At 42.9% G+C, this 20048-nt stretch overlaps 2 protein-coding genes, 1 long non-coding RNA gene and 1 other non-coding gene across 4 annotated transcripts; 1 reads left to right on the forward strand and 3 right to left on the reverse strand.

Moving 5' to 3' along the window:
- Positions 1 to 141: 141 nt before the first annotated feature.
- On the reverse strand, positions 142 to 213 carry TRNAH-GUG. Its single transcript has one exon. It is a non-coding gene; the product is annotated as a tRNA-His (tRNA).
- Positions 214 to 363: 150 nt separating this feature from the next.
- On the reverse strand, positions 364 to 8694 carry LOC100834795 (transcription factor GTE10). Its single transcript, XM_003568831.4, has 10 exons — positions 8251 to 8694; positions 3936 to 4696; positions 3797 to 3845; positions 3633 to 3697; positions 3453 to 3507; positions 3323 to 3382; positions 3056 to 3177; positions 2865 to 2931; positions 1341 to 1462; positions 364 to 1257 (listed from the first exon to the last, which is right to left on the reverse strand). The coding sequence occupies exons 2-10, from the start codon at positions 4581 to 4583 to the stop codon at positions 724 to 726; spliced, it is 1722 nt and encodes a 573-aa protein (XP_003568879.2). The 5' UTR covers positions 4584 to 4696; positions 8251 to 8694; the 3' UTR covers positions 364 to 723.
- A 1620-nt stretch (positions 8695 to 10314) lies between these two features.
- Positions 10315 to 15485, forward strand: LOC106865991. Its single transcript, XR_002963633.1, has 4 exons — positions 10315 to 10562; positions 10734 to 11058; positions 12817 to 13123; positions 15348 to 15485. It is a non-coding gene; the product is annotated as an uncharacterized LOC106865991 (long non-coding RNA).
- On the reverse strand, positions 14360 to 19610 carry LOC100842224 (gibberellin 2-beta-dioxygenase 4). The gene is made up of 3 exons (XM_003566473.3): positions 19045 to 19610; positions 15366 to 15795; positions 14360 to 14871 (listed from the first exon to the last, which is right to left on the reverse strand). Exons 1-3 carry the CDS (start codon positions 19473 to 19475, stop codon positions 14590 to 14592), a joined length of 1143 nt encoding a protein of 380 aa, XP_003566521.1. The 5' UTR covers positions 19476 to 19610; the 3' UTR covers positions 14360 to 14589.
- Positions 19611 to 20048: the final 438 nt, after the last annotated feature.

The raw sequence follows: 20048 nt of genomic DNA on the forward strand, positions 1-20048 counted from the left end.
AAAAACCATAAATGGAAAGATTCCCAAGGTGATTATGTTTAGCCGTACTGCATTAGCCCTATATAGACAAATTCATCACAAAAATGGGATGATATTTTGAAATACTTTTAGGGATGTTAACATAAAAAAACAAAATTATATTGTGGCTGCTGGGATTCGAGCCCAGGTCTCCACGGCCACAACGTGGAATTCTCACCACTAAACTACAGCCACATCTGTGTTAGATCCAACCATCTTAATCTAGTTATCGTAATCGCACGAGCTGAAAGAGCCTGCTCTAGCTCTACCACCGTCACTGGTGACCGTGAAACACGAGAAAACATCAGTCCCCACCGTCAGCAACCACGATATGTAACAAGCAAATTAGCAACGGCAATGCAGGAGTATATACTAGCTTTAGCATATCTTTTTCCAATCATTTTTACAGAATGCTCGTACCATGAACTCACTCTAATTAGACTTGGCACACCTAGAACATACAGGGGCACATATATTGGTGCATCAAAACCACAAAATCCGCAGCCAAGATTGAATTACTCCATCCCAGAGTTCAGCGTAGAGACATTATGGGGAACTTGGTCAGACCACACAAACCAGGATCTTCACTCCGCTTATGACATAGCCTGGTGGCGGAACAACATCATACAATCTTATAACCCCAGCGTGCATGTTGATTCACAATCTGAGAAAAAAAGGAAGAAATATGGATATTCAAGAGGTATGCTACCGACAGCAGCCGATCTCTCCTTCCTCCACATCTACATCCATGGAAAGTGATATGCCATCCTTCATTTCATGTTCGACCTCTTCATCTAGATCTTTGTTCTCATCCATGGAGGGTGATATGCTATCCTTCATTTCATGTTCGACCTCTTCATCGAGATCTTTCTTCTCATCCATGGAGGGTGATATGCTATCCTTCATTTCATGTTCGACCTCTTCATCGAGATCTTTCTTCTCATCCATGGAGGGTGATATGCTATCCTTCATTTCATGTTCGACCTCTTCATCAAGATCTTTCTTCTCATCCATGGAGGGTGATATGCTATCCTCCATTTCATGTTCAACCTCTTCTTCGAGATCTTTCTTCATGAAAAGGCCAAGCCTCTCCAGAGGGCTCCCTAGGCCAGGTGGAAGCTCCATCCCATCAACAAGATCCACAATTAATCTGCCAGGAGGGTTCAGTTCCCACTTTTTGCTCATGTTTTCCAGGTCCTTCAGAAAGTCACTGTTGTCGATGTCAACTGTCTTCTTCATCTACACAAAAGGACAGATTGAATAGCCACTGCATAACATGAAGCATGGGAACTTGCTGTCAGAAGATTGGAAGCAGCTCGTACCATTTGTAGTGCCAAGCGTGCAGTCTCTCTTTGTTGCTCCCTCTTCATCCTCATTTCTTCATCTAGCTTTAATTGTGCAGCAGCTTCAGCAGCCTTCACCTGGGCCTCAATCCTTGCTTTCTCTGCAACACAAAATAAATACATCTGAAAAGGAAACCATGCAAGTCCAGCATCCACAGCAATGATAAACTTGATATCAATGTGACACAAAAGGTGAAAAAGGTACAGTACAACCTAAGCATAAGGCATGCTGAATGTATTATTCTCAATTTTCAAGAAAGGGGCCATAATCACATAAATTAAATTAATTTCTTCACCGGTACATAAGCTGAGCGTGCATTCTAGAATTTGGTACCTACCTGCGACAACCACCACTAATAAACTTCCCCAAAAACTGTTAAGAGAAAACTCCTAAAACCAAATAATCCACCATCTTATCACATCAAACAAACTCACCTCTTGACAAGGGGTTCAGGAAAGTGCTAGGCGGTGACTGGGCATATGCCCAGCGCTTACCTCACCTACATGGCTCATAAGCGTTCTGTACGGATAGGCCAGCAAGGGAAGCAATAAAGTAAGGCCCATCAATGTACTATGGCCCACAAACTGCTGCCTTAGTAGGGTCTTTAGGGTTTCCTAACTCTCAGACACAGCCACCAATGCATCAGACAAGCAGGGGTTGCATGCTGACAACATCCTCCGCCGGCGATGCACATGCTGCATCAATCTTCACAGATCTCTCCCCCTCCTGCTGCCTCTTCTTGCTTCTCCAGTGCTGTCACCACCTCTCCTCACTTACAGAAACTGGAGGATATTTCCTTGCCGGCGAAGGCCGATTCCTAGGCGTACGCTTAAGCCTGACCGCTTAGTTGGCTGCCCATGACAGAAGCGTCACGTTATGCGACGCACACCTATGCGTGTGCCTAAGCACGAATTTACTTCCTTGTCTCTTGAGCTACTACAATCACTACTTCACTAGAACAGTCTAATATAATAATTATCCTTTGATGTTATTATCCTTGGATCATACGGGAAAAAAAATACAACCAGGTCCTAGGAGTGTCGTTTGCAAGAAGCTACGAACCAACTGTCCACCTATGCACAGCTAATGGACAGCTACACTAATGCATAGCTATCTTTGATTTGCTCACCAAACTGTAGCTTGCTTCTTGTCATCGACCTACTTCAGTTCAGATAATGATCAAACTAATTACAAGAATGAACCTTCACAATATCACAAGACATTTATGACTAGCAAGTGCATACAAGCACATCATTTCTTTTAAACAATAAAGCATTCTTTTTATTAACTTTTGCATTGAACTAAAACAAGATATATATCCATGTCGAACATATAACCAAAGTTCTAAACATGGTATGGCAAGTATTCCATTTAAGGAAGGACAACTCAGTCTACATGAGAGCTCTATGCAAATATAAGATACCTGACAAAATCACAAACTGGCACACAAAAAAAGATATCCAGCACATATAGGCCATCAGAGGCACAGAGCTAATTATTACCTTCTCGCTGCCTTTTTTCCAGTCTCTCCTTTTCCATCTGCAATTTTGCGGGGTCTATTATCTGCCCCTAAGAGAGCAAAACAACATGTCAGCTAGACCAGCACGGATATAGAGATAAAGCCGTCCACTGCAAGCGGATAGCCTAACTGTTGTGATGTACTAAATTTTGGGAACTATTTTAGAAATATTACATGGTCTAGAAGTGCTTTCTGTTGTGCCTTAACAATTGTTCCAGCAAAACGACCCTTAAGTATTGCTGCACGGAGGGCTTTTGTTGGTGACAAAGGTTCATCATTTAAATAACTTCCATTTCCTGGATTCACATCACAATATCCACTACATTAGCATATGACAAAAAGATTGTCCCGAGTTCTGAACTCTTTTGTTGTTTCAAAAAGGAACAAAATAATAATTAGACGAACCAAACATATCGAAAGAACAGAATATGCAGAAAGAACCTTGTTCAAAAGAAGCGAGAGGTGAAGTTGAAGTATCACTGCAAGTGTGTGACCCATTTCCTAAAATAGAAAACAAGTGTGTTAGCAAAACAATATATGGGATCAAATTATGGAATATTCCTCAACATACCATTTGATTGAGAGCTGTGCTCACTTGATTGCATCCTTGATATTTTAGTGTTCTCCTGCAGATATAATATATGGCTTAGGATGGGGAAATGGAAGTTTGTTTAGCTAATAATGTGCTCGAACTATAAAGACGGACATAATAATGTGTCAAACTATAAAAGAGGAAACTCATTGCGAAAACCTTGGGGCAAGGGATATAATGATTTAAAGAGCCCTCTTTGCTACCAGCTGCTTGAAAAGGTGTATCTGGATAAAAAAATGAACAGAAGTATCAATAACCATGACAGAAGAGTATAATTGACTACAGGAGAAAAGCTTGTGGAACATAATGAAAAGGGGTTACACCTTTGGAAAAGGTCTGCCCGGAGCCTCGCACAGAAAATTTAATCTTTACCTGTGCAGGTAACAGATAGCAATACTTTAAAAATTGCTATTAAGTGAAATAACAAATCAGCAATTGAATGAAGGTATCAAGTAATCATACTTTGGAAGATATTGCATCTGTCAAAGTCTTCTTTGCAAGTGAATTTGAGCATGCAGCCAACCCTGTAGGAACCACAGACTTTGAATTCTCAGCAGCTCGGGCCTTTATGACTTTCACTGGCAGCCGCTCTGGTACTGGGTTTCTGTCTCTCCATTTTCTTTCATATAATTTCCATTCCGAATCAAAAATTCCATTTAATTGCTCAGCTACTGTGTGGACAAAGTTTCCTGGAGGATTGTACTTCATTGCATTTGAAAACGTAAGTCTTACATCTGCTGCAAACTCATCAGTGCTAGGATAATTCTTGTTTGTGAGTTTCTTCTTTACAGTACCCAAGTCCATTGGATTGCGGATAACATCAAAGTAATCAGGAATCCCAAATAGTACTGGATCAACCGGTTCATGAAAAAGCCACCCGCCCGTGTGACCCATGAGCTTCTCCAGAACATTTTTACATTGCCTTGCCTGGCTAGCATTCATGCTTTCAACCTTGTTCTTAGAGGATGGTCTGTGCTCATATGTAGAACTCGGCATCACCCCAGATTTCTGAGACCTTTTACTTCCCTCGACCTCTGAGTCTGTACCAGAATCTTCTGACCCACTACTTATATAAACTTGTCTCCTCTTCTTGCAGGATAGTGTAATCATTGTGTTTGGTCAAAATTCTTGCTATGCAGTCTTGACAAATGACCAATAACTTCAGACTTGGCAATGACCCCTCTGATAGGCACATATGACACGGCGCAGCTTCTCAGTCAGGGCTGGAGGCAGAATATTCAGACCAAAGTGAGATGCTTAACATGCCTAGACAAGAACAATAGGCAAACACAGGGAAAATACAGAGGACAACAACAGCATTTACTCCTAAACTATCCATTTTAACAGGAACTGTTTATTTAACTGGACAAATTTACGGTGGTATTGATCCAATACAAACTGTGAAACAACAGCATCTACTGCTCATGAAGACACAGTTTATCAATGTGTTCCGTACATTTGGAAAGAGAAAAGTAAAAAGTCAGAACTCAGAACGAGCAAATGTGTGCTAGAGACACTGAGTCTGGTCACCATAATCTGCTTCACTTGGTGACAAGTTATGGTTTTTGAGCAAAACGTCTGATCACCATATTCTGCTTTAGTAAGTAACAAAATTACAGAGAACTTTATACACCTAGCAAATGCAGTAAGTGTTTCTTGTATACAGCACATCAAGATATGTTCCAAGTGGAAAGTACAGATTTACTACAACACACATGGAAACAGGAACCGCATACAGGTCATGTAAAGATAAAACTGGGACAATTGTACAAGTTTAAAGAAAGAAATTTGAAGAAATGCCTCAGCGCAAAGGTATGTTCATTCTGCAACTAATGTGACAGGAAAAACAGATCAAAGGAAAATAACATTTCCAGTCAACAAAATATTATCCTACTGATTCCACGTTTCTATTTAATCGGCAAAAGGTCACTTTGGTGTAATAATAAACCAATAGAGCGATAATAGTTATGTACCTTACCAACTTTAAAACTGTTCAGTACTAATTTTATGAGCAGATAAGCGTCAATTTGCTACCACGATCACAATGCGTACACAACTTGCCAAGAAAGGCAACTTCACACCATTCCACCCTATTTCCTTTTCCGCCATTATGTTCCAAGTGGAAAGTACAGATTTAAGACACCGCACGTGGAAACAGGAACAGCATACATGTCATGTAAAGATAAAGCAGGGACAATGGTACAAGTTCAAAGAAAAAATGCCTTATTTCTCAGCGCAAAGGTATGCTCATTCTATAATTAACGTGACAGGAAAAAAGGATAAAAAGGAAGAGAACACTTCCAGCCAACAAAATATTATCATACTAATTCCACGTTTCTATTTTAGTCGCAAAAAGGTCAGTGTACTAAAGAAACCAATAAGGCATATAGTGATGTTGATGTAACTTACCAACTTTAAAACTGTTTCAGTACATAATATTCATTATTTTGCAGATGGAATCTCTAAATTGTGAAGTGACTAGCATGGTTTTTGAGTTGCCTAGTCGAGTCGAGTCGACCCAACAGACTAGGAGACTGGTCCGATTATTCGGAGACTAGTCTCGACTAATTGGCCCAAGTAGAGTGTGAAGAGGCAAGGGCGAGGTTTTGGTAGAGGGAAAGCTCGATTGCACAGTCGCTGTGGTGCTGGAGCTTGAAGGAGAGGTCAGGTGGGAAGGAAGGTCTTCGAAGGAGCCTGGCGGTGGTTTACAATGGAGCTGCCGCCATGAGAGGGAGAAGAGGAAGAACTCAAGGTGAGTTTTAAGGGTGAGGGACTATGCAATTCCAGGCCCATGAAGGTCCATTTAAAACCCCTAGATTTCATTAAGCCATCCAGACCGTCCACACATCTGGAAGCTATCCAAACGGTTCATCAAGATTGAAGGCTTGTAAAATACTACTCTCTTCTCTCCCTGCAGCCGCCACTGCAGTTCTCTTCTCTCCCTCCCCACGTCTTCATCTCTTTCTCGTCACACCAATGCGTCCGCCGCCACTACAGCTCTATTCTCTCCCTCCCCTCGCCTTCTTCTCTTTGCCCACAAACCAATTGTGATGTAGAACTGCAGATCGACTGTCGATTCCATAGCGGATAAGGAAATCACCCAACAAATTCTTATCTCCAAGGCCAATCGCGAGTATCGGCGTTCCTAATCGCCCGACTAGTCGGAGCAAGTCGCAGTTCTAGCCGAGGAGTCGGGTGACTTGCTCTGCTAGTCGAGTCGCAGCAGCAAGCCGCCATCACTTCACCGGCTAGTGGACTAGTTGACGACAAGTCGTCGACTCAAAAACCATGGCGACTACTCCCTCCGTTCCATAATTCTTGTCGAAATATTACATGTATCTAGTCACTTTTTAGGAATAGATACATCCATTTTTGGGCAAATCTGAGACAAGAATTATGGAAGAGGGAGTAGTTACTAAATTATCATCAATTTTAAGATTGCTAGCCACTTGATTTGCGGTTCAGTGCATAATAATATAATAAAAAACCTGAAATTATCCAATCAATCCTTATAGCAACATTTCTTGTTTTACTCCAGCGACAGAAACAACAATCAGGATAATGGATGGACGCATATGCCTAGCGATATTGAGCAAAGGTAAACTAAAAAAACAGTGCATATTTTATTCCTGTTTGAAACAACACAAGTACAGGCTTGATAACTTCCTATGCAGAACATAAAAATAATATGATAGAAAGATTCCTGTTTGAAGTAAGTCCTATTTTGCAAGGTTATATAAACCTGTACTTGCATTTTTTGTTCTTGAAGCAATGAAGACATATTTTTCCCAGCTCCTGCAATCAAGGTTCAAAAAGGCACTAGGCAGGCGTTTTGCCAGCAACTAAGCAGCGACATGGAAGAGAGGACAAATGGCCAAGTTGCAAGAGGGGAGGGGCTGGACAGCCGGGTCGCAGCACCGGTGGGGCATGATGTCGTGGGTCGCAGCTAAGGCGAAGTTGGATGATAAGTCACAGCAGGGAGGAGTGCTGTGAGGGAAGGAGGAAGATGACAGGGAATTAGGGAAGAAACATATCTGCACAGAGAGAGATATGTGGCCCACCATGGCCCATCTGCAAACCCCAGTTTTCTCAACAAGTATGGACTATCTATCTTCCACGACAAATCTGAACCGTCCACTCCTCCATCTATGTATCCAGCCACCAGCGACCACGTATGATGCTTCCAAAGAAAAATGATCACCTGTAGCCTCCTGTAAAGCTCCCTCCCTCCCTGCCTCCCTCATAACAAGAGCTCTGTCTAGGGCAGAAGCACCACGTTGCCCAGGCCTACACAAGGCGGAGTACTGTTTTTTGCAACCTTGCATGCAGTGCTCGTTCACGACTTCAAGGACCCCAACAAGCAAATGATATGTTCATTCAACATGTCATCTTTCCACCTTATATACTAGTACTAGGTCGTGTATACATCCATTTAACGCATAATATTCAGCACTTACTACCAAAGCAGGACGGGGATACACATCAACATATCACTAAAGTCCAAACCCTGGAAGACGATTCCTTACCCAAACCCTAGAAGCATCAATTATCCTCCAAGACATATGCCAACACAAAATTCCTTAACGAAATCCTACAGACCAAATTACGGCAGGGCAGAGTGGCAAACAGCGAATGATACAATCCCCGATCTACGGAAACCTATCCGAAATTACCAATTACGCGTTAGCACGCTCGAGGCGCATCCAGTCGCTTAAAAGGCCTGGGATCATAGATCAGAGCCCAGAAGAGGGCGAGAAAGAGGAGGAGAATCACCAACCTGAGGGTCTCGTCGTCGGCTCGGAGGGCGCCCCCCGGGTAATTTCCCTCCCAAATCCTTTGCCCGGGGGGGCGCGCACCGAGAAGCAGGCCGCAACTTCGATTCTTCTCCAACGACCGGGGTAGATACGTGGGCGTGCGGAGCGCCGCCGAAGCACCGCTTCCCTCTTCGCCGGCGTGAGGCGGTGGGAGGCAGGGAAGAGGGGCCGAAATGCAGGGGCTCGCGGAGAATAGGCTAGGGTTCCAGCCCGGGCTCGCTTCGGAGCAAAGAGAGGACGGGGCAGGCGGGGGGAGACCGGACCTTGCTGGGATGAGGCCGGCACGAAGGCGAGGAGGACGTCGGCCCGCCGCTGAGGCCCTGCTAGGGTTTGAGGGGAGGAAAGGGGAGCCGGAGAGGGGAAAGGGAAGGCGGTGCGCGTGCGTGCGCGAGAAAGAAGGGGACGCGGCTTGCCTGCTCTCTCTTCGTCTTTTCTGTTTTTTTTACAGCGTACTCCCTCTTCTTCCTTTCCCGTGCGATTTTGCCCCCTCCGATCATTTTGGAGTGCCGTTTAAAAAGATAGATCTTCGACTCGTTTTAGTCCTTTGTCATGTTGCATACAGAGTGTAATTAGTTCCTGGCTCTACTATGTTTTCACCTCAGCAAATATTTTTATTTCGTTGTAAAAATGCTTCGACACACTAATTGTATTTAAGTTGCTCGTAATGGGAACAATAAGCCATATTTCAAATGCTTCCACGCCATCCTTTAATCTGAATGGATTAGACCCAATAGTCCGGCGCATTTATTACTCTCCGTGTCTTCTTCTTGCTCACAGCATGTAACGTGGCATCTGCACACCTAGGTCCGCAGTGAGCCTCCACCAACACTTGGGTTGTGAATGAGTAATGATCCTAGATAATCTCCGCAAAATTTCCAAATCCACGCATTACACACATAAAAAGATCCATGGATGCATGTGAAGCATGACAAGTGTGTTCTTCCTCCTCATGGGAGAGTCTGGCCTGCTTTGCGGCATGTGATCATTCCACATCCAATAAGACATACTATGATCGTTCGAAAACCATTCGCCCATTGATAATTTGTGCAACAAAAAACGACTCAATGCAAAACTATTGTATCTCGCCCTGATGGATTGACCAACCTCTCAATTGGATAGCTGGTCAGTCTAACAAATCAATTGGAACATACTACGCGTGAATGAGTAAGGACAAGAGGCGTTGATCGTGATTTAGGGTTGCAAAGCCGACTTTCAAAACGTTAGTGAAGGAGGACACCCGTAATACCGAGTTACTATTGATGGTTGCAGTATAGCTTGAGGAGATGTTGGATGTGAAGGCAACATTGCAAGATGGCCAGGGGAAAAGAGAAATCGAGCAGAGACATGAGATGAAAGTGCAGCGACATGTGAAGGTACAAACGTCGGTTAGAGAGAGCCCACATGGATGGAATAGGTCGATTAATAGGCATTGATGATAGGAGCTGTATCTCTACTTTATACAATAATCATCCTTCTTTCTTCCTTAGTTACCACTCTGCACCGAGTATGTGGCAACTGGCAAGTGCTAAGAGATATGTTCAATTGATCGACCTTGGTGGTTGGCTTTGTCCTTGGCTAACCAAGCGCTAACTTGAAGAGAACATTTTAATTAGTCTCTACGTTCCATGTTAAGTGACTCAAATTTGTGCAAATATGAATGTATATATATAGCCAAAAAACATCTAAATACATTTAATATGGGACCGAGTATAACTTTACAATATTTTCTGTAGGGCGGTAGCACAGGGAAAGAAGGTAATTCTTCCCTTACCATTAGCAGGGGACAAGTGGCTAGCAGGCAGAACACGGCGGACTTTTTTTTTTTTTTTGTTGAGAATCTCAACTTTTTCTTGTTCTTTTTTTTAGCAGAAACTTTTTCTTCTTCTGAGGGCAATCACGAGCACGGCAGGCAAAGCTGCCTTTCGGCCTTTCCATTTCCAATAGTACTAATGGGCTGAAGCCCAAACATTGGTGGCAGCGTATTTCGGCCCAACTAAGCATGGATCGTGGGATGCACGGGCTTTACTTCCGTTGGGAATGGTTTGGACGCCCCAGGTGTCGCCGCCGTTTACTCGGAGAAAAAAAGGGGGCCGCCGCCGAAGTCGACGGGGGCGGACCGGCGGAGAGGGAGGCTGCCGAAGTGCCGATGCCGGGGCTCTGAACTACGACAATGTTGCTCGTCAGTGATCTCGCGCTGTCGGCGGCCGGGGGTCTCTTGCTCCGCGTGAAGGCTCGGGGAACCTGTCGCTCCGCACTCCGCACCCTGCAGCTCAAGGTGAGGACCAGATTTATGTTCCATTTTGCAGTGCTCTGGGGTAGAATTGCGTGCTCTCAGCCGGTCGCAAACCAATTTAGCTTTTCTAGTGTAAGATTGTGTGATTTGTTTTGGTGCTGTTGTGTCGTTAAAGGCTAGGAGGTTGTTAACACCAGTGTATTGTTTTGTAAGGTTGTCATATCTGATGCCAAAACGTCACATTCACATATCGGAATTGTCGCCATATTCTTCAGCAACTGTTGGAGGTGCAGCAGAAACCTGGGAAGTGGGAATTCGTATCTCCTAGCATGGTTAACATTTCGGAGTCTTACCCAAATCCCACTCCCCTTGTGTTGTGGTATACTTCTCTGATGTAGAAGTTCGTACCTGTTGTTGACCAAGCTTCTGGCACTTGCCTGGTGCATTGGTGCAAGTTTAAGAAACAAGAAGTCCTGACACTTGCTTTTCCTTGTTCCATGAAGATTGTCTTCTGATTGGTAGCAATCTTTTTTTTCTGGTGAGTTCATTTAACATTACATTGCTGAACCAGACATGATTTGATGCAAAAGTAATATTGAAAAGGTCAGTGTCCGAGGAGTGCTAGGTGAGTGGCTGGGTACTGCCTAGTTGCGATGGATGGCTGCCTAGACTGGCTGAGGCAGGAAGGTGGTGCCAAGTGCCTAGACTGGTGAAACAGCCCCAACTGTGCTATTTGTTGCCAAAGGGGTTGGATTAATTCCGTCAGGGAGTTTACAATAGGAACACTGAAAATTAAAGTACAGTTGAAAGAGAGAGTTTACAATAGAAACGCTGAAATTAAAGTACAGTTGAGAGTTTGGGTGCTGGGTGTAGAAGAGAACTGAAAAGGAAACATCTGTAGAACATCATCTGAAGCCTACATTAGGACTCTAATACCAATTGACCGTGCTTCCACCCACAAAGCCGCCTCATTCTTGAGAATCATAATAACACTCTGGGAACTGAAACTTTCTGCTGGAAAACATGTCGGTTCCTCTCCTTCCATATCTCCCAGGTGTGGAGGATGAAGAATGAATCCACAGACGTAACACCTTGCTTCCCCCATCAGGATTTCGGCAAGTCCAAATGCTCCTGCACTTTAGTACCTATAGTTCAGAAACTATTTTGCTCTTCTTTATTGGAGCTTTTGTGCATGTTTACCACACCACTCACTACCAAATTTCAATGCTAAATTTAGTTTCAAAAACTGTGTTTTCTACTTCAGAGATGAAGGAAGTAAAAGCTAGATGATGTTTACATAATATGATTTATCAGCATTTCTCCTTCTGAGGTTGTATGTTATGATGGGTAAAAAATCTAACTAAAAATGCTTTCTTAGTATGCATTTCCCTATTTAATCAAACTATAAACTTAATAACTTCAAGCAACTGTACTTGAGTTCATAATTCCTTGCTTGACCATAAGTGTAAGTGTAACTGTGCAAGCAATATGGAGCCTTGTGAATAGGTGGCTTCACCGTGAAGAGTATGACACATGCATCTGATTTTGGCTCGTTAGATGCTCAGCGGCTTGGGGGAGCGTTTTGCAGGGTGACAGAAAGAAGAAGCGACGTGTATGTAGTAGTCAGCTGCTACACACCATGTGGAATATTTGGAATGAAGAAACCATCTCATTTTCACTGGAAAGCACCTTTTGAATGCTGATGATCTCATAAGCGTCGCTGCGTCAGCATGTTACTTAATTTCTAGTGCACACCAGAACTTTTTACAGTGTTCTACTTATTTAATTGCCATTCCATAACATAAAACTCTCACATTACACCATGAGGATTGATCACCCGTTGCTAAAACATGATTCAGATGACAGCACCGAACTTTTGGTCTAATTGTCTGTAGCGTGATATGTTCCCTTCAGTAGTCAGTGAGTATTTTGTTTTATTACAAGAAGGTTGAATTAACAATTTGTTCGTCCCCTGGAATGGTGCATATTCATGTTCTATACTATTTTTTCATCTAAGAATTAGTTCTCATTTTTTCAAATTTGCAAAAGATTTGTTTCCTCATCTTTAGTTTATCTCATTGTTGTATCTTGACGGTGGATCTTTGCTTAATCTATGGTGGTATGACTCTATAAGATGGTATGGATGCTCCACCATTTAAAATTGTTTTTTTTTGTGTTTGAGTACATAATAAAGAGAATAAAGAAAAGTGAAGACATGGCCCAATTTTTTTTTACTCTGCTGACTTGCTTTTCCATGAACTGTTCCTCACCGTCCTAATCTTATATTGTTCTGTAGCTTACATTGGCCTGCATGAACATGGGAATGCTAGAGGTTCCTTGAAGGGCCATTAATGCAGTGGTCACTGGTCAACTGCAATCACGATTATGACACCCTGCCTGGAGGTTTTAAGTGGAAGCAATCACAGCTAAATATTGCTTGGTCTCTACTCTCCAAGATGTTTTCAGAAAACCAAGGGCTGTCCTGGTCCTGACTAGCATTTTAGGACATTGAGTTACTTGGAAGCCAAGGCTGTGCTTACTGCCTCTCAGGATAATGGCCAAGCTATATACTGCATGCCATCTGGCCAAATTTTCCACAGCAGGTAAAACACTGGACCTCTCTATACGGCTATAGTATCTTGATATCGTCACCGTTAATTTCTCTATCAGAGAGAGCCACAGGCTCACAGCATATAACAGTGTAGAAAACTATAGGCGTGTAAAAAAAACATTTTAGTGTTAATTATACCTAATTTTTGATGGTGCACCAGGGATTAGCAGCAGTAGGTCACCAGGATCATGGAATTTTTGTTGAAATTGCATATAGTTTTCTGTGAATATCAAAGTTGTGCACCTGGGTATTTTTTTGCTAGCTCCGCCCCTGGGCGTGTGGCAGTATAAGTGTATAACTAAATATGCACAAGTCATAAGGTGTTCGTGCATTCAACTCCTATTACCTACTCATGTGCATGTGCACATAGGGTTAAATATCATCAACAGAGAGGTTGCTGGGCAATTGAAGTAGAACGACACTAGGTGAAGGAGGGCACAGACTGGGGGAGAAATATGCCTGGATCGAATATCCGGTCGAAGGAAAGACCACGGCAGGATTTTAAGAACTAGGAACCTTTGCTTAATTTGCTCTGAAGAGGACACAAATCTGCGATGCCATCCTTTAAGCAGCAATTACTTGACTTGACCCCTGAGAAAAAGTATCTACCTTAAAAGACACAAACTAACAGAAGATAAGCATTCAGACTACAAATTATTCTAATCTGTAACACAACGCATTCAGACCCCTGAGAATAGGAACTGTGGTGAATAGTACTGCATGATAATGAAGTGCAAAACCATTTCTGACTTAGCACATATTGACACAGAGAATTGCATGTACAGGTTGAATATGATTATATGACCATGTCCCGTTTCAGGATGTGTGTACTGATGTATTCCTTGAACATTTGTTAGTTGAATCTGTATGTGTTTAATGTACTCAATCATCCATACTTTTGTATGGCTACGCTATCAACAGTAGCTGATTGTAATATACTCAAATATTGCTGCCTCCATCTGTTTTTAGTTTTAGTTTTTGTGAACTGTGAAAATTGTGAATTGGAGTCTGGAGTTAGGTCTCACTTTTGTGAAGAGCTCCCTTTAAGAAAAAGGCTAATAACATATGATCTGACAGAGGGAGGGAAGGAGGGAGAGAGAGCAGAAATATTACTCCCTCCATTCCATAATTCTTGTCTCAAATTTGCCCAAAAATGGATATATCTATTCCTAAAAAGCGTCTAGATACATGTAATATTTCGACAAGAATTATGGAACGAAGGGAGTAGTTACGAGGAACAATCAGTTTGCTGAAAAGGCAATAGTACATTACTACCATACAACCATAACTTATGTACAAAGCTAGCCACTATTACACAGGTCACGGAAACACACACACACCCTACACCATAATACTGGGATGTCTGGCTATAGCAGTCAGAGAGCCAAAATTTTGGGGACACTTCCACCTACCTAATCCCCACAGTACAAACTGCCTGCAATTCAATGTCCATTGCTATTATTTTTCTTTGCTGACATCGCTGCTGTTATCATCATCGTCATGGACGCAGAAGAGGTCAAGGCGGCTGTGGCTTAGGCGGAGCGAGTACATTGTTGTCTTGTACTCTGCCCAGGTGAACGATCGATACCGACGTGGTGAGCCAGCTGTGACCGTCTCTGGGAGCGCTGAGATTCGTGCATGCAGTGGTGGCGCTGCAAAGTAGATTGTGGACAGCCTTGGCCTGCAGGCGCTTGCGATTACCCTGTGCCGGACGCTTAGGAGCTTCCCATTTGTCAGAGCCTGGAATTAATGGAGAAGGCAGATTAAAACAATAATACAAAACAAATCTCAGGCTCATAGCATCATCATGGTTAATTCAATGATTTTATTAGGTTCAGTAGAACAGCTGTATTCACAGGACAGAAATAGATGGTGTCATGACTCGTGTCTCAGCTGGTAAAGGGAACTTTAGGCGATAAAATAAGCAAAATGTCAGTGTTGGCAAGTCTTTGGCATACGTGGAAATAGTTCGAATTTTCGAAAAACATGGAGGTCTAATCAGATATTCTTTTGTACATAAAAGGGTTAAGCACATAATGACCATCCTTTTCAGCAAGTAAATAAACTGGTCTTATGATCCATCGGAAAAAAAAAAACTAATCGTAGTCCCTTTCAGGCTAACTCTTTGTTTGTTTTAGAATCCATGTGGGTTTTCCTTTTTATCAGCAGTTCGTGTAAGCATATATATATGTCTAACGGTTTTTTTTTGCCGTAAGGTTATGTGGTGTCATTACCTGGAGGAGATCACCAACATTGACGAAAAATGCTGATGAGTCTGCCGGCACCTGAATCCACACCTCCTTGCCGTTGACATCCGGCAGAAGCACCTGCAGGCCGTCGACGTCGTTTGCCCGGAGCAAGCTAAGGATCTGCGGGTCGGAGTGCTCACCGAACCCGATCCGCCCACCTCCCGTTGGGTTCCCACCATTTCCAGCCTTGGCCCTGCAGGCAGTCCCCTTGAGCTTGCATTGGCCATCATGGTCAAGCTTGTGAACGGTGCATGATGGAGGGTAGTGGTTGATCCTCAGGAGGGAGTCACTGTCAGGTTCTGTGATGAGCTTGCTGAAGGATCTGGGGTCCTCAAGGCCTAGCCCCTCTCCTAACAGGTCCAGGATGTCACATGCAAGCTGCTTCACTGCCTCCACATACTCATTCACCACACAACTGCAACAAAAGCGAATAAGGAATTTCAACACGTGAGTCAAATCAAACACAGGATAATTTTTTTTATTATCAAAAAGGTTGCTGTTATCACAATCAGCTGCATGGCCATCAAAAGTAGATAGAAGATTGGAGAACTATGGGGAAGATTTTGACTGATGGACGTGTGAACCTGCAGCAACACAAAAGCTGCATCCTCTGCCTGCCTGCCGGCCTGCCTGTATCTACACACATGCTATATTTGTTTCTTGTGGCGCATGGATAGCTCAGAATCAGCAGTCAGGGTGCAGCTGAGTGTGACAAATTTTCCAATGGGCGTATGGGTTCTTGACAGGATTGGCCATGCCTTTTTCACTGCTCCATGGAAAGACCCATGAGAACTTGGATCATATATCACTGACACTACACAACATCTGGGATATTTCATTTACCTTACCATAAAAGGACCCTTTGCATGTGTGCCTCCTTTCTTTTGCTTGGCTTTATATGGATAGCATGGATATGCTCTTTTGGGGGGCCTGGGGTTCATTTTTATTCTCATCAAGCCTTTGTACTTCCATCTCGGGGCCCCTCCCCCTTTTTTACAGTAACAAAAGTAGGTTATTCTTCTTTATTGTCTTGGATAGATTTCCAGGTTATCCAGTTTTAAAGCTGAAGGATTTCTGAAATACTCCCTCCGATCCTAAATTGTTGTCGAAATATTACATGTATCTAGACGTTTTTTAAGAATAGATACATTCATATTTGGCCAAATTTGAGTCAAGAATTTAGGATCAGAGGGAGTATTAGTTTAGGGGGTTGATTTTCTGTCTAGTGACTGCACTAGGATGCTACTATCAATATTTTCTCAACTGATGTGCTGGTTACAAGCTTAGGCTTTTGTATGTAATCAAGGCCTGAAGCTTAACATTCTTGTACTGAATTGGCTATTTTTCCATATTAAGGATTGGGATATGTATTAATGGCTGATGTATGTATAGATGATAGAGAGATAAGAGGAGTCTCACAAAATTATAGTGTATACACCAAATAAACATATATCATTAATTGTCTATATGAAAACTTGATGTACTTTGCTATTTAAGCTTACAGAGCTATCTGGTAGATATGAATGGTCCAACTTTCAAGTACTCTCATTCTATTGCTTGCTGCATCAGTTGGTGGTTGGATACTGCAATTAATGGCAGGCCACTGCATATATGTCAGATTAATTGATACACAGATATACACAGTTTGTTGGAGAGGGGCCTGAGAGGGGTCTTCCAGCTAACTACCTAAGAGAGGGTTTCCTTGTCCCTTTCATCTTATTTGCTCTCAACAAACTCTGGTTAATTAGGGCACTGCCTGGCCTGAATAGTGAGTGCTGTGTACTCTCGTAGTGTTGCATGCATGACCTTTCTTATTCAGCATACATGTGCACAAACATAGTCAAGGAGATCTGATCTGTTGTGTCCTGCCAGTTGATTGGGATCTTTCTTTCTCCCATCTGGGACAATTTTGTCTTTCCATTTCAATAATAGCATGCCGTTCTATTTTCATAGAGAAAATCGGAAATTATCAATTGCCATGTTTGCTCTTTTTTCCAATGTTTTTTGGGTTAGATAGAAACCTAACTTTCATGACGAAGATATATCTCTTAGTAAGCCCATCCTGTGGAGCTATCAAGTTTGTTGTGTCCCATCAATTGTTTGCTCTTCTTTTGCTTTACAAACTAGCTATGTTTGATCTTAAATCGTTGGAACCAACTTATCATTGGCCTGCCTAGCACAGCATCAATTGTGCCATTATTGCGATAATTATTGTTTTGAAAACTATGTGTTCATGTATTTTCTCAATTTAATTGATGGGATCGACCATCTGAAAATGACAAATATGCATATGTAATGAATTTCTGCCGTGAAGCAAAAAAATGAAAACGCCCACACACTAGCATATACTCCCTCCGTTCCATATTAAATACTCCCTCCGTTCCAAATTAACTGACGTGACGTGGATTTGCATAGATTCTTATACAAATTCACATAAGTTAATTTGAAACGGAAGGAGTACATAACATCGATCAATTAGCCACGTCAGAGTCAAATGCATTTTTATTCCTTCTTAGTTTCGCAAGAGTGAGTGCATGCATGACTGATTCCAATGCTAGCTTCTATTGACTTCTAAATAAACAAGAGATACTTATATATTGTACTTTGCACAGAAGTCCTATATATATGTGCGCATGCATGTATATGCATGCACAACATGACGTGTCCTGTCTTACTAAATATTGGTACAATCTGATGCTAATGATACAAAAATAGTACTGTACTATATTGTTTTGATGTTTTGGAACAAGGTCAGGTCTATTAATTGTGAAACACAATTTTCTTTTCTGCCCACCCAATGAAGGGATAATTGCAAATTATTCTATAACCAATCCAAAATAAAATAATTTTCAGTGGTAGTATATATATTTGACACTACTAGCAGGCCACACTGTTTTCAGAATAGCAATGCATGAGAGACAGGTCCAGGCCGGATTAATATGAAACCACATTGATCATAGCAACAACAACATCAACACATATAGTCAGTTGGTTAATTAAAGGGGCACTGCTACATGTAAGCTTCAGACGTTCATGTCATGTATCAATGCATTGGAGCCTGACATCGATCTGACACCCCTAATGCAAGCTAGCGATGTCTTCCTTCGACAGTTTTGAGCCTTAAACCCCTCTAGGAGTTTTGTAGAACCCACTTTAGCGATGCATATGAAATCCAACAATAACGCCTTTCTCTAACGGGCTCGAGCTTTCTGAACCGACTAGACTAAAAATCCTTACTTTCCAAACGAAGAAATACATGTCTAGCATTTCGTTTCGGCATTTTTTCAGGCCTTGATCAACCCTCTCAAGAGTTTTTTTTTTGTTAAGAAAACATTTAGAGATGATGTACTGTATTCATTAGATGTATTAGTACTCCTTTCAATTTATAATTAACTGCAGCAACTCTTATTACGCATCGGAGAGAGTACTGTATGTGTGCCACGTGAGCATGTATATATACTCTCTCCGTCCCATCTTAAGTGATTCAAATTTGTCTAAATATTAAAATACATCTAGATACGTGCAATATTTCGACATCTAATATGACGAGGGAGTACCTTATTTAAGACGTGTATGCGCGCGCGTGTGTGCATATATTGGAGGACATACTATATGCATGTAACTAATACGGAGTACATGTAATTAGCTAGCTAGTTATATTTACCTGAAGTGCTTGGGGTCGTGGGCGTGGATGGAGGCGGCCTTGTACGCGGGGTCGTTGGCGTGGAGGAGGAGGTACTCCAGCTCGCCGACGTCGCCGCTGAAGCCGATGGTGCGGCACCCGTAGCCCAGCGGGCTGCTGGGCGGGCCCTGGCCCTGGACGCCGCGCGCGCGCTGCTTCTCGTGGGCCGGCAGCGCGAAGAAGGCCGCGGTGGCGGCGTCCAGCTGCCGGGCCGCCGGCGCCGGGCCGGGCACGAGCACGCCGTGGTTGACGGCCCGGAAGAAGCCCTGCTCCGCGCACGCGCGGGCCACCTGCCGCGACAGCAAGCCGCGGGGCGCCGACATGTCCACCGTCGGTATCGCCGGCAGCTGCAGGGCGGCCGCCGCCGTGGCGATCTCTTGCCGCGCCGGCGTCGTGGAAGAAGGCACCACCATATTGAGTACAATGCGTTGTGTGCGTGAGGGGAAGAGAGAGCTGGCCGGATGAGCACTTGCAAGGGTCGAGCTTCGAGCTAGCTAGAGGAGAGAAGAGAATGGGACTATGAGAGTTGTGTCTTCAAAGTGGAGGGGGGAGAGAGTGGCTGGCTCTGCCGCCGCACTGGTATATATGGACATCTGGCGGAGAGAGAAGGGGAGAGATTCCCGGTAGTAAAAATTATGGTCGTGACCCTAGTGATCTATATTTTTGACTTGTGTAACGAAATATCTGCTCCCTCACTCTCATAATTATAATTATTGTTTCAAATTTGTCCAAAATGAATGTATCTATTCCTAAAAAGCATTAGATATATTTAATATTTTGATAAGAATTATGTGACGAAGGAAAGTACTCCCTCCGTCCAAAAAAAGATGTCTCAAGTTCGTCAAAATTTGGATGTATGTAGACATCATTTAGTGTATAGATGCATCCAAATTTAGTCAAAATTGAGACATCTTTTGTTGAACTGATGGAGTATATGCTTTTCTGGAGAGTTATTTGAAAGACGGTTATTTTCGTCGTAAGAGTTT

The sequence above is a fragment of the Brachypodium distachyon genome, chromosome 2, assembly GCF_000005505.3.
Source record: "Brachypodium distachyon strain Bd21 chromosome 2, Brachypodium_distachyon_v3.0, whole genome shotgun sequence".
Classification (NCBI taxonomy): Eukaryota; Viridiplantae; Streptophyta; class Magnoliopsida; order Poales; family Poaceae; genus Brachypodium; species Brachypodium distachyon.

Bases quoted from the DNA above. Each gene is read 5' to 3' on its own strand.
- LOC100834795 (XM_003568831.4), bottom strand. From the start codon at position 4,583: ATGATTACACTATCCTGCAAGAAGAGGAGACAAGTTTATATAAGTAGT. The intron at 3,698-3,796 runs GTGTAACCCCTT...TTTTTTATCCAG, and splicing joins CGGGCAGACCTTTTCCAAAG to ATACACCTTTTCAAGCAGCT. The intron at 1,258-1,340 runs GTACGAGCTGCT...CCTTTTGTGTAG, and splicing joins CACGCTTGGCACTACAAATG to ATGAAGAAGACAGTTGACAT.
- LOC100842224 (XM_003566473.3), bottom strand. From the start codon at position 19,475: ATGGTGGTGCCTTCTTCCACGACGCCGGCGCGGCAAGAGATCGCCACG. The intron at 15,796-19,044 runs GTAAATATAACT...CTTTTGTTGCAG, and splicing joins CACGACCCCAAGCACTTCAG to TTGTGTGGTGAATGAGTATG. The intron at 14,872-15,365 runs GTAATGACACCA...CATTAATTCCAG, and splicing joins ATGTTGGTGATCTCCTCCAG to GCTCTGACAAATGGGAAGCT.